Source organism: Ananas comosus, linkage group 20 (genome assembly GCF_001540865.1).
Source record: "Ananas comosus cultivar F153 linkage group 20, ASM154086v1, whole genome shotgun sequence".
Classification (NCBI taxonomy): domain Eukaryota; kingdom Viridiplantae; phylum Streptophyta; class Magnoliopsida; order Poales; family Bromeliaceae; genus Ananas; species Ananas comosus.
In genome coordinates, this window is record NC_033640.1 from 993,321 (window position 1) to 1,009,130 (window position 15,810).

Genomic DNA, 15,810 nt, shown 5'->3' on the forward strand with positions numbered 1-15,810 from the left:
TATATATATATATATATATATATAGTTTAATTATGAGTTGAGCTAGAATACTCTCAAAAGCACCAAGGGGTTGGTACTTTTGAGTTTTTAGCCTTTGGATGGAGAGATATAGGGTTGAGATGATGGTGGTAAGTGGTGGTAGATGGAATAGTGTTTGATCCAAAGATTATTAGTAATCAAGAAATAGATCTAAAGGCTAGAAACTTAGAAGCACTAAGAGGTTGATGCTGCACCGTTTGGTTCTGGTATAAGCAAGAACTAGCTATTACAGGGATAAGTACAAGTATAGGGATAAGAAAAATAGCGTTTGGATGAAAATTGGGTTGTTCCCAGGAATAAGAAAAAATAGCGTTTAGATAGATAATATAGAATAAGAAAAATAGTGGATAGCTATATATAGAAAATGCAGGTGTTGGTGGGAATAGTTATACCCGGTTATTGTAGGTAACCGAGAACTACTATTCTCGGATAAAAAATTAGCATTTGGATATAAAAAGTATCCCCAATCCGAACGCAACATAAAGTATTCTAGCTCAATTCGTATAATTACTCGTATGTATACGTTGAAAATAGCAAGGTGTAATACATAACAGAGTAAAAAAAAAGTTAAAACTATTTATTTATTCATTAAACCGATTGGCCCCTAACCCTAGAAAAACCCTTTAATATATTTTTAAACTTAAGCAGATAAAAAATAATCAAATAATCGGACTCAAAATAAAAAAGAAATATTGAACTTTCCGAAAATAACCTAAAAGTACGAAAAATGAAGGCCGTAATAATTAAATTTGGATCCCAAACTCGGCTAGAATGGTTTCGTCATCCGACGGATAAATCTAGAAAAATATTTTCCAAATTGAAGTTACACGCTGAAATCAGATACTTGAGCGAGCAATTATAGCTGTTTAAAAATTTTCCACGTCGATTATAAACGTTATCGAACTCAGTAAAATTTTCGGCTCAACTTGGTTGAGTTGTATTTTTTCTGAAAACTCTAATGTTAAATTGACCGCATCAGATACTAAATCTATAATCTGAGAAGCCCCGAGATCCTACAAACTCTTGAAAAGCCACAATTACAACAACCAACTATTCTAAGCAGTAATTAATGTAAATTTTAATAGAATAAATTTCCTTTGATAACATTACTCAAATAGTATTATGTACATACATTATTCAAATAGTCCTATATGACCTCCTAGTAGGGATGCAAATGGATCTGGGTTGGTGAAGCTCCGCCCCGATCCGCCCCGAATGGGATGGTAAGTGGGAACAAAAAATATAAAAAAATATAACCCGCCCCGAATCCGTCCCGATCCGCCAAGTAAATGGAGCGGAAGGTGGAAGACTCTTTTCTTCCTTCAATCCGCCCCGATCCGTTAAAAATCCGGCTCCCGCCCCGATCCGCCCCGAATGGAGCGGTAAGTGGGAGCCAAAAATAAAATAAAAAGTAACCTGTCCCGAATCCGCCCCGCCCCGATAATAAATGGAGCGGGAGGTGGGGGAACGGATCCGCCCCCGGATCCGCCCCGTTTGCATCCCTACCTCCTAGTGCTTAGAAAAATTACATATGTGGTCCTCAAACTATAAGTTGCATAACAATTTATTACTCAAATTTTAATTTGTTATAATTTCTGGCGCAAACGTTCTGAATTATTATAATCAAGTCACAAAAGCCAATTTAATTGACTAAATATTAATTTGTCATATAAAAGCGATGTAATAGTATTATGATTAATAATACGACAATAATTAAGATGTCACATCACTTTTACATCAGCAATACTTCAATATTTAATCAATTAAATTAAATTGTAAGACTTTATTGGAATAATTTATAAAATTTGAACCATAAATTACAGCAAATAAAAATTTGAGGATCAAAATATCACGCGCCTCAATTTGAGGACCAAAACTGGTGTGTTGTATTGTTAGCCAAAAGAAAAAAGGCTAAAATTAAAATACAGAAAATTCTGATGAAAATATCTTCTTTTTTTTTTATCTTTTCTCTCTGACTCTCAAAAACTTATATTCCGCCTTTTTAAAATTTCAAAAATAATTTTAAAAATAATTTTAGAGAATTCCAATATTAATAAAAAGAGCAAAATGACCAAATTGTCCTTATACTTGTTCTAGAGAAAAAATAATAATTTTTGAATATTTCTTCGGTTTAAAGGGCATTTAAAATATAAATTGACATGAAATAACAGAACAGTGACGAAACCCTGACAGTGGGGAGACAAAAGTGCATCAACTGAAATTTCACGCGAGTATTTACAGGAGAGCTTCCTGTATTTTAGTCAAGAAAGAAAAAGAAAAAGAGAACAAAAAATAACACGATTTGTGCTCACTACTGTTCTTTCTTTTGGCAGGCCAATCTTAAAGGAATTGGAGGATCAGAATATGCACCCCCAGCAATGTGATCAAACACAAACTTGTTAGCAGCCTCAGTGTAGTGAATCCCATCCCAGCATATCCTCTCCGACGGATCTTCGCACGACTTCCCGACCAAAACCTCGGTGTTGTTCACCGTGATCTTCGACCCGCAGCCCATGTGGTCGTCGTAGTTGTACTTCCCGCCGTGCCCGCAGCACGCCATAAGCGGATGCTCGAACCCTTCCACCAAGTCACAATCCACAATCAGTTTCCCTTCGAATGTTTACGCTTGGACCGCGTTGTTCGAATCTTAGTTGTTGAACTACATGTGTTTAGACTTTAGATCTTACCGTACTTGTTGGCTCGGCTTATGAGCTCGTACTTGACGGAGTAGACGTCGACGTAAGTAAGCGCCGCGAGGGGGAGCTCTTCCCTGAGCTTAGCCACAGTTTCTTTGAGCTTCGCGTTGAAAAGCTGCGCGACCTCGTTGAACGTCGCGCCGCACCCGACCCTGTCCTTTCGAGCGGCTATGCGCGGGACGCGAACTAGGACGTACGGGAGGCAACCGAACGGGCCGGTGTTGTGGATCCAAAAGTACCTCCCCCCGAGATAATACACACTCTTGCGCACACAAAAAGAAAAAAAATCTCACACACTACTCGAAGTTATAAATGTTTCTTAACAGCGTAGATCAGTTCTATCGATACATAATACAAATAATAGATGTATTTAGGGATAAAATTTAAGCTCGACGGCGAATACGGTAATAGGTAACTGTGAAGTACCTTTATAACGTCGGCGAACTTGTCCAGGACATCGGGGATATATGCTTTAACATCCTTGGTTGTCTTGTTATGGAAGTACCCCATAGTTAGGTCGTTTTGGCCGATGTCGAAAGTGTAGAGCGCGCGAGAGAAATACTCCTCATTTGGAAACAAGTCCTTGTAAAATCCTCCTGTTGCAAATAAAACCATATCACAAACTAAAACGTTTATATATAAACTTGAATTTTACAGGACCATATACGTAAAAAGCTCCTTCGAGGAAAAAAAAACTGCAGTTGAACGAAGTAGTTTGAATCAGTTAAAAGCATTGCTCACCTCTTTTAGAAACCACCTGAGACCTAGTAACGAATTGCGAAAACTGCCACGATTGCACATCTAAGGAGAAGGGGCTGAACCCGCCGCTCTGAAACAGCGTCGTGTTCGACCGTCTGATCGACGAGCCCGCCGTCGCGAAATTGGCTCCGTGCGAGAAATTACTCCCAATCGAGTCGAGATACGCACTTAGAAAAGGAAGTCCCAGGCCGCTTGCTGCAGGCCCATGATTGAAAGTTGGTCAGAAACTGTATTTGACACGAAGCATTCAGCGTAAAATCTATGTATAGAAAGTTGAAGCAGAAATAAAGTGCCGAAACTTCGACATGCGAATGTGGATGCTCCCTCAATTGCTACTATTACAAATCAAATCGAGCCCACGCATCGCGCGGAATTAGGGGCTAGTACATCATTGGATACTAACCGATAAAACTTAACAGTTTCTACTAGTACAAATGTCCTGTGGATCTTCTTATTGGGGGAATAAAAGCAAGCTCTGGATTCCATCTACTGAAATCTACCTATCTGATTAATCCACAGATTTCGACGAGTAAATTCGATCAAAAATCGACGACTAATTCAGAAATTGAATTTGCTGTCGGTAATCGACCGAGTTGGACGCTGGTATGGTTATTCTACTGTTCTTTCCAATAAAGCCTGTAGTGCTTGTTGCATTTGTTAGGAATACATCAACAGATGTTTTCCGCCACTGGAGCTTCTGCAGAAGTGCTGCTCGAGCATTTACAGAAGCTAACCCAAACCAAAACTACTGCACAAAATCGACTGTCTAAAACTTTTAGATTGAACGAGTTTCAGTAAATCCGCCACATGCATAAGTTTTATGCAGCATAATTTCCCAACACTATCCAACAAGCCCTTACCCAACTCTCACTGAAGATTATTAAGTAAGAGCTCAAAAACTTGTACTTGTGGACTAGTAAATTAAACTGTCCCACAAAGCCCCAATTAAAGATGCAACTATTAAAAGCTACTTTTTTGTTTTCTATTTTTCCTTTCATTATGGTCTTTTTTTTCCCAAAGGAAATAATAGATGCTCCCCCCCTGTCCCATGACAATGAACCCAGAGGCCTCTGTGTGTGGTCACATGCATGTGTCTTGTCCCAGTCAAAAAATTAAAGAACCCTGTCTTTTTATGTACCAGTCAAAAAAATTAAGACCCCTGTCCTTTTCCATAGGCTTTGGCTTCTCTCCCCCTCTCTCTCTCTCTCTCTCTCTCTCTCTCAACACATTCTCACCTCTTCTTACTTATGTAGATACTTTTCTCTAGATAGAAGACGGACTCTGATAGCTCTCTTCGCATCTGATCCACAACACGCGTGGGAGAAGACAAGATACGTGAAAAATTCAGAAGCATTGAGACAAAGACCATCCAAGAAGGCTAGTAAAACAAACAATCCGATTCGATTTCGGTTTCTGAATACATTGACTATCTAATTTGTAAGTTTTTGCTACCCTCTAATTTCAATACTCCCTGAGAGAAAAACATGTATTCTCTATCTACCACCACCCATTAAAGCACATATAGAGTGAAAAACAAGTGCAAAGACTACAATAAATTGTGGTCTAGTTAATTAGGAATGTGCGCTCCAAGCGCGACTGCTTTGATGCTTTAGATGATCTGAAATTTTTAAAATCACTTTAGATCTTATCTTTATTCGAAATGCTTAAAAAGACCTTCTCGACCAACAATGTAGAATCTTTTGATTCATTCGTGAATTCGCGCACTCCACAAATGTCTTATGAATTTGTCAATGTATCACTACCATGTAGAGACAACATTTTGCGAGACTGAGCAATTCTATACAAGAGATAAGGTAATGTTATCCAAAAAAAATAAATCAATCTTAATAGAAAATGAATTAGCTTTAACACCTTTATTCACACGATGGAACCATGCCACGCGCACTAAATAAAGAGATAATGAAATAGACAACAACAAAATAATAAACATGATTACTAGTCATAAAATATCAAACATGGAAATAAATTGGGGTTTATACGTATAAATCTTACACTTTAACCTCTGAGAGGCCAAATTTTATTCACTTATAAACTTCAGAAAAATCTAAAAAGATTTTTCAAACCCTTAGATTATAGGATATCAAAAATATACACTAGTAATAAGATGTGCGGATAGCATTTTTGTTATAGAAAATGGCCTATTTTGGTAATGTGGTAACTAAAATCACCATTTTTATACAACAGCAAGTAAAGAACTCATCAAAATGTGGGCTTAGAGTTCAACAAAACACTCATTATTTTTTTTAAAAAAATATTATATCTCTCTCAAAAGGAGAAATTTGTTTGGTAGATAGATGATGCGGTGCAACTACTACATAGAAGACAACATTAGAGGATGAGAAAAGACTGAAAATAAAAATTTAAGCGGCCATCGGCATAGACCATATCCACTGTATCGTATCGTGCCAATAAGATATCAGCACGGTACAGTCTCGCGCCGATACCACAGCTCAAAATTTTCTTTTCTTTAGAAAAGTAAATAACTTTCTTAATGAAGTTCAAATAAATCGATAAAAATGCATAATAAACAATTAGAATTTTTAATTGCTAAAAAAAATAAATATTTTATAACATTTTGTGTCAACACATATGTATTTTTTTCTATCGCTGTATATCGGTACGATCCGGCACACACCATGTCGGTAAATTTGCGGCACGACCGCATGTCACGACACTTAAATCATTGATTGAAAGTATTTTTAAAATTTTCAAGTCATTCTTTTTAATAAAAAATGATTCTTTTAGTCACGGCATTACAAGAGTAGGAGACGTAATAAGAGGCCGTTTAGTTAAATATAATTACAAATACAGTATAATTAGAGATGCATGCAATTGAAAAATACAGCAATTGCAACTACATCCATTATGTTTGATCGGATGCAGTAGTAGAAAGCACTGCAACTACAAATAATTTATTTAACTGCATGCAGTTGAGAAATAATTTTTAAGATTTTCTCATTAGATATAAACGATGGTGAAATTACTTTCAATGTAAAAAAAATTTATTTAAAAAATAATTAAAGAGATAAGTTTACTGTTTGCTTAAATTTACTCTTTACAACTGTTGCAGTTGAAACTGCGGTCAATTTAAGCGTAGTTCTAACCGCTGCAGTTGGACCTTCTCCTACCGTTCCTACTGCAGCAGCAGCTAGAGCTAAATATATCAGAATTAAATACTGAATATAATGTAAAAAGTATCAGAGCAGCTGCGTCCGGAGAGAGGGGCGCACCGATGAAGTCGACGACGAGGCGGCCGTCGCAGTAGCGGCCGACGGGCGCGCCGAAGAAGGTCTCGCCGTTGGGCGGCGGCGCCTGCCCGAAGGCCGCCGACAGCCCGCCCGTGTCCGAGTTCGAGTCGCCGAAGTTGAACACCGCCGGAAACTCGCACTCCGCCCCCGCCGCCGCCGCCGCCGCCGTCGCCTTCCCCTCCTCCTCTACCACTACTGCCAGAATTAATCCCCAAATTATAATTATTTTTATTTTGCAGAAAAATATTAATAATGATAATGATAAATAGCGCAGAGGACCCATCGATCCCCTTTTCCTCTAGACTCTATATAGAGAGAGAGAGAGAGTGAGAGAGTGAGAGAGAGAGAGAGGAAAAGGTTGAGAGGGGAGATGTAGAGATATGGAGGGGAGTGGAGTGGAATGAGTGGAGTGAATTCATGGGCCGTACCTGGCAGGCAGACGGGACTGACGTACGACGTTTGGCAGGTAATGGCTAGCGTGAGGGACTGCTGCCGGCTTGTCGTGTTATGTAAACTTCCTCCTACAGTCGTGTGGAGTACACTCAGCTTGAAATTAGCCCAGCATTGATGGCGTAATTAGTGAACAAAATCCGAATATATGGTCGGCTACATAGTGTGTGAGCATTTGGTACTTACAAAAATTACATCATTTTATAAAAAAAATTATTACTACTTAGTATAAATATGGGATTATAGTGTTTGAGATAAAAATTATATTTTTTAAAAATAAAAATTATGCTTTTTCGATAAAAATTATACTGTTTCAGAAAAAATTATACTATTCTCCGACCCTCGTCGCGCCGAAAAACGAAAACAACTTCATCGCCTCTGTCCCTCATCCGAGCACGCTTCGAGTTCTTATTTTCTTTCTCCCGCGCCGGCAGAGGTAAAAGACGCGGCGCCGCTCCGGCGCCGACAAAGAAGGAGATGGAGGGAGAGGATTTGGCGTCGCCTTCGTTACTATCGCCGAGAGCTGCGGAGAGGATGAAGAAGGTGATGAGGGTCAGAGAAAAAAAAAACTGAAAAAAAAGAATAAAAAATAAAGGTATTTTAATCAATTTGTTGAAAATTCAATCTGAATCTATAAAATCAGAAAAGACGGTCCAATTTTATAAAAGCTCAAAATTTATAAATTTTTTTATACTTGACCCAATTTTTTCACCATTTCCTACTCCGAATCCATTTCGAGTTAAAAAAAAATATATATGATTCCTATTTAATGTCCTGAATTCGTATATCAGTCCCCACTTACCGCCCCATTTAGGCGGGAGCTCCGTTAACTCAAATCCGTTTGCATCCCTACTAATAAGCTATAGAATGAATCCTGCATACAGGGAATCCTATGCATGGGATTGTACGCAATGCATCAACATTGGATCCTCTAATTTTAATTTATTATAATTTCTAAATTTTAACTTGAAAATTTTAAATTATTATAATTAAGTTCTATAATATGATTTAAATTGACTGAATGATAATGTAATATAACAATATTGCGGTTGACGATATAGCAACGACTAGATTGTCACATTATTATCATATCAACGACGAATTTTTATTTACTTAGCTAAATTGGGCTCTAAAAATTAATTACAATAGTCTTATCACAAATTAAAGTTTGAGACGAGAAGAACCATTTCCCTCATAGCTTAAATTATTATGATTTGTCGAGATTGTCACATTATTATTATATTAACGACACATCATCATTTAATCAGCTAAATTAGATTGTAAAATTAATTGCAATAGTCTTAAAAAAATTGAGCTAAAAATTATCACAAATTAAAGTTTGAGACTAGAAGAATCATTCTAGAAGAATCATTCTCCTCATAGTTTGAATTATTATGATTTGTCGTCTAGAATATAACAAAAGTTTGCGTTCTTTTGTTTTTCGATGGGACAATAAAAACTTTTTTTTTTTTTTGAGAGATAGGTAGCACACTATCCGCTTCGTTTATTTTATTTAGAAATAAACTTAGTTGAAAATGTGAATCAACTAGGATTCGAACTTGGGTTTCGGGTACCAACCATCAAACTCTTTGCCACTTGCTCTAAGGACGGTCGGTAATAAAAACTATATGTTAACCACATCAGTGTGATTTATAAAAGGAAAAACTTCAAAAAACCCCCATGTGGTTTCGTAGTTTCTCACTTTGCCCCCCTGTGGTTTAAAATGTATCAATTTGTCCCATGTGGTTTCTTTTTTCTCTTTTTCTTATCAATTTCATTATATTTTTTTCTTAAATCAGTGATAAAGTTAAAATTAAAGAGTACTAAAGTGAATATTTGATAAATCTAAATAGGTATCTGAAGTTTTTTGTATATAATTTAATGAAATATTAACGGAAAAGCTATCAAAAAGATAAAAACGAAACCACAGGGGAGCAATTTGATACATTTTAAACCACAGGGGGGCAAAGTGAGAAACTACAAAACCACAGGGGGTTTTTGAAGTTTTCCCTTTATAAAATGTGTTACCAATGTCGGTTTAAATCATATTTCAGAATAATTTTTATTTCCTATATCGTACTCCCTCATTTTTGACAACGATACTACCAAACTATCTATTTTTATACAAAAACAAGCAAATTTATCAAAAAAAATGCACTAATTGAAAATAAACAGAGTGTATACTCAGTTCATTTTAATAAGAAAAAAATACAAAAAGTTAAAAACATTTAGAATAGCACAAAAAATAGTTGAGACTAATTTAATAGAAGCTCTGAAGTGAATAACTAGCCCTTTTTTCTTTTTTTTTTTGATAAATTTGCTTGTTTTTGTCTTAATAGAGTCATTAGGTTTACTAATTTACAGCTTATTTACTTTAGCAAATAAATCAGAAATTAAAAAAAATCCAATATATTTTTTATTGTACTTTTTTATCATATAAAACACATTATGTTCTCATTTGTATTGAGAACTATCTAATAATATTAAATAAATAGAGTTGAGATGACTGCATGCAGCGTTATGNAGAGAAAGATAGCATACTACTCGCTTCGTTTATTTTATTTAGAAAGAAACTTAGCTGGAAATGTGAATCAACTTGTATACTTTTCTCATTTCTCAAAAATATTATTAACTTATTATTTTCTTTTTTTTTTTGGTACTATTCAACCAATTTCTCTTAATAGAGTCATTAGCTTTGCCCTAAAACATTAAATTTATTGATAGTGGATAAGTAGAAAAGAAAATAATAAGTTAATAATATTTTTGAGAAATGAGAAAAGTATACAATAATATATAAAAATAAATTTAAACTACAATGATGACAAGGGAACGATTAGCTCAATGGGGTCTTTGAAAAATAAAAAATAAATCAGAAATTAAAAAAAATCCAATATATTTTTTATTGTACTTTTTTATCATATAAAACACATTATGTTCTCATTTGTATTGAGAACTATCTAATAATATTAAATAAATAGAGTTGAGATGACTGCATGCAGCGTTATGCTTCTCTACTATTTGTTAGGAATGCAAAATAAATATAGCCGGACTATATCTATCTATACTCTTATATGAATCCTCAATATCAAATGATGACGTGGCAAGCTCTTATTTTTTTATATTTTTTCAATTATTTTATTTTATTTTTTAATTATTCTTTTCTCATCTTCTTCACCGTAGACTTCCTCACCTTCTAATAATTCTAACTCTTCTTCTATTCTTTAACGTCTGTCTCTTTACCTTCCAATAACCTCACATTCTCTCTCTTTATTATTATAATTAATTAATAATTAATTTTTTCTTCCCCCTATATCTCTATTAATCTCTTCGTTTTTCAACTTTGCTAAACCTCTTTCACCGATCTCCCTCTCCCATAAAAGTCGCTCGCTTTCATCACTGTCACATCACGTCGAGTCCATAGAATCCGCAGATCCCGTTGTGTATTTGGTGGAGATGGCAGTGATGGTAGAAGATGAAGATCTTGGATGCGGCGGCGGCGGCGGCGGCGGCGGCAGCGACGACAGAAGCGGAAAAAAGTGTATGGATATATAATCAACTTACTACTAATAGTATATATAGTGATAATCAAGTGATCAGAATTTTTTTATATTTTGCATTTTCTTTAATGTTTTTTTTTAACTATCATATCTATTAGCTTTTTTCAATTTCTTTTATAGTTATTTAGATGTATGAATTATTAAATAATAAGCCGATAAAAAACATATTTTTTTATAGGATTTGTTTCTAGAATTAGATGTCTTTTAAAGGATTTGCATGTATATTATAAATAATTGCTTGCCCCAATTTACAATTTTATATATACACTGAATAATTTTAAAAAAATTACTATTATACAATTAAAATCTAATTCAACAAATACAATTTAAATCATATTAAAGTTTATATATAAAAATTAGACTAAATTACAGAAAACCTCCCTGTAATAACCCGCTTTTTCACTTTCCCCCCTGACATTTTAAAACCTACACTTTGCCCCCTTGTAAAATGAAAAATGTTCACATGGGGGTCACGGTGTGTAAAATGACCATTTTGCCCCTCGCCATTGTTGTCTTCTTCCTGAGCTTTCTCAGCCGCCCCTTCGATCCGCCGCTATTTCCACCTCAATCGGCCACGATTCCTCTCCAATTTCTTCTCCACCTGCTCCCCTTCTCCTCCTACACCGTCGCCGCCCATCGATTTCGGCGACAGTATGGAGGATACTAAGATGGGTGTTGATGGAGAGGTAGGTAGGGACAACGAGGGCGAAGGCGAGGTAGCGGAGGAGGACGAAAGGGATGTGGGCGAGGGCGAAGCAGTGGAGGACGGCGAGGCGGCGAGGCGGCGAAGCGGCGAGCCGGAGGGAGCGAGGCATCAGAGAAAAGGTAGAGGGGTATTTTCGGTATAAAAAAATATTTTTTAACAGAACCCCTAATGGAACCCTAACGGTAGGGGTGAAGTGCACATTTTTCATTTTACAAGGGGGCAAAGTGTAGGTTTTTAAATGTTAGGGTGGGAAAGTGAAAAGCCGGGTTATTACAGGGGGGTTTTCTGTAATTTAGCCTAAAAATTATAGCAACTTGAGCTAATTTTATTTAAATTATTTTTATTTAAATTAATTGAATTATTAATCTGGCTAATAATTTTATTTAAATTATTTTGCCATTCCTTCATTTTACGCCTCTCTTTCTTTCTCTCTTTTTTTCTTTCTTCATCTCCTCACTGTATTTTTTTTTTATATATGTACAATTTCAGACTATCATTAATGATAAACAATAATAAAAAAAATCGCTTTGATAATATCTGTCTGCTGCATCGTGCGGACAACTATACTAGTGTATTATTAAGATTTTAATTTTTTTAAATTTTTTTCAACTATTTATTAAATAGTAGGACTGACAGTCTAACCTGCTGTTCACGAATCAGCTCATGTCCAACTTTTTAATAAACAAGCCAAAGACAAATTATATTTTTCAGTTTGATATTTTAAAAAGGGTTAATTTCATACAGGTGCTCGTAAATATGATGAATAGCAGATATATCCCTGCAAAGTTCAACTTTCATAAGTTATTCCTGTAAAAGTCTTAACGTATGCAGATATGTCCTTCTGGTTAGGATTCGTTAGAGAACTTTTAACAGTAGAGTTGTGAAATGATAATTTTGCCCTTGCCCTCTTACTCTACCTCTGCCTCTTCAGGCTGTGGGAGTGGACAGCGGCGGTGGCGACGGTGACCTTGCGGAACTTGTTGGGTTGTGGCCAACAAGGACTAGGAAGAGGCGGAAGGGTAAGGTGCGGCCGATGCCGTCGGAGGCGCCCGTGACGACGGCCCACGCGGGCACCACGACGGGGACGACAATCGGATCATCGACGACGACGATGAAGAAGAAGAAGAGGAGAAAAGGAGGAGGAAAATGAAGATACGAAGAAGAAGAGGAAGAATAAGAAGCAGGAGAGGGAGAGGAAGAGGAAGAGGAAGAGAAAGAAGAAGAAGAAGAGGAAGGACAAGAGGAAGAAGGATAAAAATATCATTTTACCTTATTAACTGACCATGGTTAAATATTTTAACTGTGGTTAACTAGATTTCTCTAACGGATATTAACGGCAGAGACATATCTAAGGCTTAGTTTGGTAATGAGATCTATCTAACGCTATTAGATAAAATGGAGTTGAGGAAAAAACATATAAGGATATACTTCTGTATTCTCCGTTGGGAACGCAAAAAATATATCGTAACCGACTCATCGCGATATGCAGAACACAATATTACCTACGAAAATAAACATGGCATTTTTTTAACATACTTTCTCACCGCACGTAACGCAATCTCCCTACAATCCCAAACGAAGTCTAAATATATTAGAATTTTCACAGTGATAACTTATCAAAGTTGAACTTTACAGGAATATATCTGTTATTCATCGTGTTTGCAGGGATCTGTATAAAATTAACTCTTTTAAAAAATCAACTCGTTGGTATTTTAATGTGCCAGCTCGTGTCTGGCTTGTTTATTTCCACTTGTTGACAGCCCTAGTGTGTATCCATTCACCTCTTCTCTCTCTCTCTCTCTCTCTCTCTCTCTCTCTCACATTTTGCATCAAACACTTCATAGTTAAACCCTCCAAACCCTAAACCCTATAGAGAAAAATGCTCCCTTCTTCGTCTTCTTCTTCTTCCTCATCTCGCTCCCTCCTCCACCGCCTCCTCCACCACCACCACCATCGCCACCACCTCCTCCTCCTCCCCTTCTCCTCCCTCTCCCTCCCCACCACCCCCGATCCCCCTCCTCCCACCACCCCCCTCACCCAAGAATCCCTCCTCTACGCCCTCACCAAGCTCTCCAAATCCCCCCACCACGCCCTCTCCCTCTTCCGCCGCGTCGCCTCCGACCCCTCCTCCTCCTTCGTCCCCGCCGCGCCCGCCCACAACCTCATGCTCCGCATCCTCGCCCGCCCCGACTCCCTCCCCCAGTTCTGGTCCTTCCTCTCCTCCATGTCCCGCTCCGGCCACTCCCTCGACCACGGCACCTTCCTCTCCCTCCTCGCCTCCTTCAAGCGCGCCAATTTGCCCTCCGACCGCTCCGCCCTCGCCCAGTTCTACTCCCGCTCCGCCCTCCTCTCCGCCTCCGACGCCGCCCTCCGATCCACCTTACACCTACTCTCCTCCCCCTCCGACCCCCCGTCCGACGATCACTGGAACGATGCAGTTGAATCGAATTTGAACGCATTGAATCCCCAATTATCCGAGGATTTCGTCGCCAAGGTCCTCAGAGAGCTCCGCAATCGCCCCCTCACGGCTCTGGGCTTCTTCCGCTGGGCCGGTACCCGTCCTGGCTACGCGCACGGCACTGTGGCGTACAACGCGATGGCCCGCGCCCTCGGCCGCGGGGAATCCATCGAGCAATTTTGGAGCTTGATCGAGGAAATGAAGCAGGAGTCGCGCGACATGGATATCGACACCTACGTCAAGCTCTCGCGGCACTTCCAGAAGTGTTGGATGATGAAGGAGGCGGTGGAGCTCTACGAGCGCATGATGGACGGGCCCTACAAGCCGGCCGTGCAGGATTGCGGCATCCTTTTACGGCACATCGCGATGAGCAGCGCCCCGGATCTCGAGCTGGTTTATAGGGTGGTGAGGAAGTACGAATCCGCAGGGTATTCTCTTTCGAAGGCCGTGTACGATGGGATTCACCGGTCTCTGACGAGCAACGGGAGGTTCGGTGAGGCGGAGGAGATAGTAGAGAAGATGCGAAGCGAAGGGTTCGAGCCGGATAACATCACTTATAGCCAGTTGGTGTATGGGCTATGCAAGGCTCGGAGATTCGATGATGCGTATAAGGTGTTCGACGAAATGGAGGCCGCCGGATGTGTTCCGGATCTTAAGACTTGGACGGTATTGATTCAGGGGCATTGCACTGCCGGAGAGGTGGATAAGGGGTTGGAGTGTTTGGCGAGGATGATAGAGAAAAACTGCGAAGCGGATGCCGACGTTTTGGATATCTTGGTTAAAGGGTTGTGTGGTAAGAGCAAGGCGGAAGGCGCTTACAATCTGTTCGACGAAATGGTTGAGAGAGCTCGTTTGCGACCGTGGCAAGCGACGTATAAGCATTTGATTAGTGAGCTATTGAAAGTGAGAATGCTTGAAGAAGCATTGAAGCTTTTGGGTTCGATGAAGAAGCAAAACTTTCCGCCGTTTGCGGACCCGTTCCCTCCTTATATAGCCAAGTTTGGGACGATTGACGATGCACGGCAGTTTCTGAAAGCTTTGACGGTGAATAATTATCCATCCCCGGCTGCTTATTTAAATGTATTCAAGGCCTTCTTTGACGAAGGAAGGTATTCAGAGGCGCAGGATTTGCTTTTCAAGTGCCCTCATCATATTCGTAAGCATGCTGATATTTCTAAGCTGTTTGGTTCCATTAAACCTGAGAATTCTTCTTGATCATATTGCCTTTCCCTGTATTTCGAAATTATGTTGTGATTTCCGAGATCTCAACTATGAATGTAGGAGTATCCATATTTTGGTCTAATCGGTTTCGTAACATGTTTGTTGTTGGTCAATATATTTACATTATGTTCACAGTTCCTTGTATATCACTTCTATAGATGTTGTAACGTAGGATTCTTGTCTAAGTGATACGGGACCAAAATTCTTATGTTCGTGGTTTCTAGTTTCAGTTGAATTGAATAATCTTCTATACATATGAGGTTGTAAAACTTATACTTTAGTTGATCTTACGATTTAATTGATACGATGGAGAATCTTTTTTTCCTTAGAAGATCATGCAATCGACATATTAATGTATGTCTTTGAATTCAAATTTGTAATTTTCCTCTATAAGAAGAACCGGATAGAATATCTCCTTGGAGCTAATTTTGAGGAAACCTAAACGTTTCGTGGGAGACAAAAGTGGATGAAAATATCCTCCTACAAGGGCCAGAAAACTACAATTGCATGGTTGAAATTTGGTTCTTACTTTTGATTAAGCTAATCACTTTGTTGAAGTTGTTGCAATATGGTAGTTCCAGGAAAAGCTATATATGAGGCGTAGAACTTAGGTCATCAGGTGTGCTTTTATTCCTCTCCAAGTTACCTATCTCTC

At 38.3% G+C, this 15,810-nt stretch overlaps 2 protein-coding genes across 3 annotated transcripts; one reads left to right on the forward strand and one right to left on the reverse strand.

Annotated features, from left to right (window-relative positions):
* Window positions 2,216-7,114, reverse strand: LOC109725956 (GDSL esterase/lipase At3g26430-like). 2 transcript variants are annotated; one of them, XM_020255365.1, is made up of 5 exons: window positions 6,746-7,114; window positions 3,477-3,689; window positions 3,162-3,331; window positions 2,732-2,997; window positions 2,216-2,616 (listed from the first exon to the last, which is right to left on the reverse strand). In XM_020255365.1, the coding sequence occupies exons 1-5, from the start codon at window positions 7,044-7,046 to the stop codon at window positions 2,448-2,450; spliced, it is 1,119 nt and encodes a 372-aa protein (XP_020110954.1). In that variant the 5' UTR covers window positions 7,047-7,114; the 3' UTR covers window positions 2,216-2,447. The 2 variants fall into 2 exon arrangements, with proteins under 2 accessions (XP_020110954.1, XP_020110953.1); XM_020255364.1 differs by having other exon boundaries at window positions 2,727-2,997; window positions 6,746-7,111.
* On the forward strand, window positions 13,501-15,409 carry LOC109725906 (pentatricopeptide repeat-containing protein At3g48250, chloroplastic). Its single transcript, XM_020255307.1, has one exon. It carries the CDS (start codon window positions 13,641-13,643, stop codon window positions 15,147-15,149), a length of 1,509 nt encoding a protein of 502 aa, XP_020110896.1. The 5' UTR covers window positions 13,501-13,640; the 3' UTR covers window positions 15,150-15,409.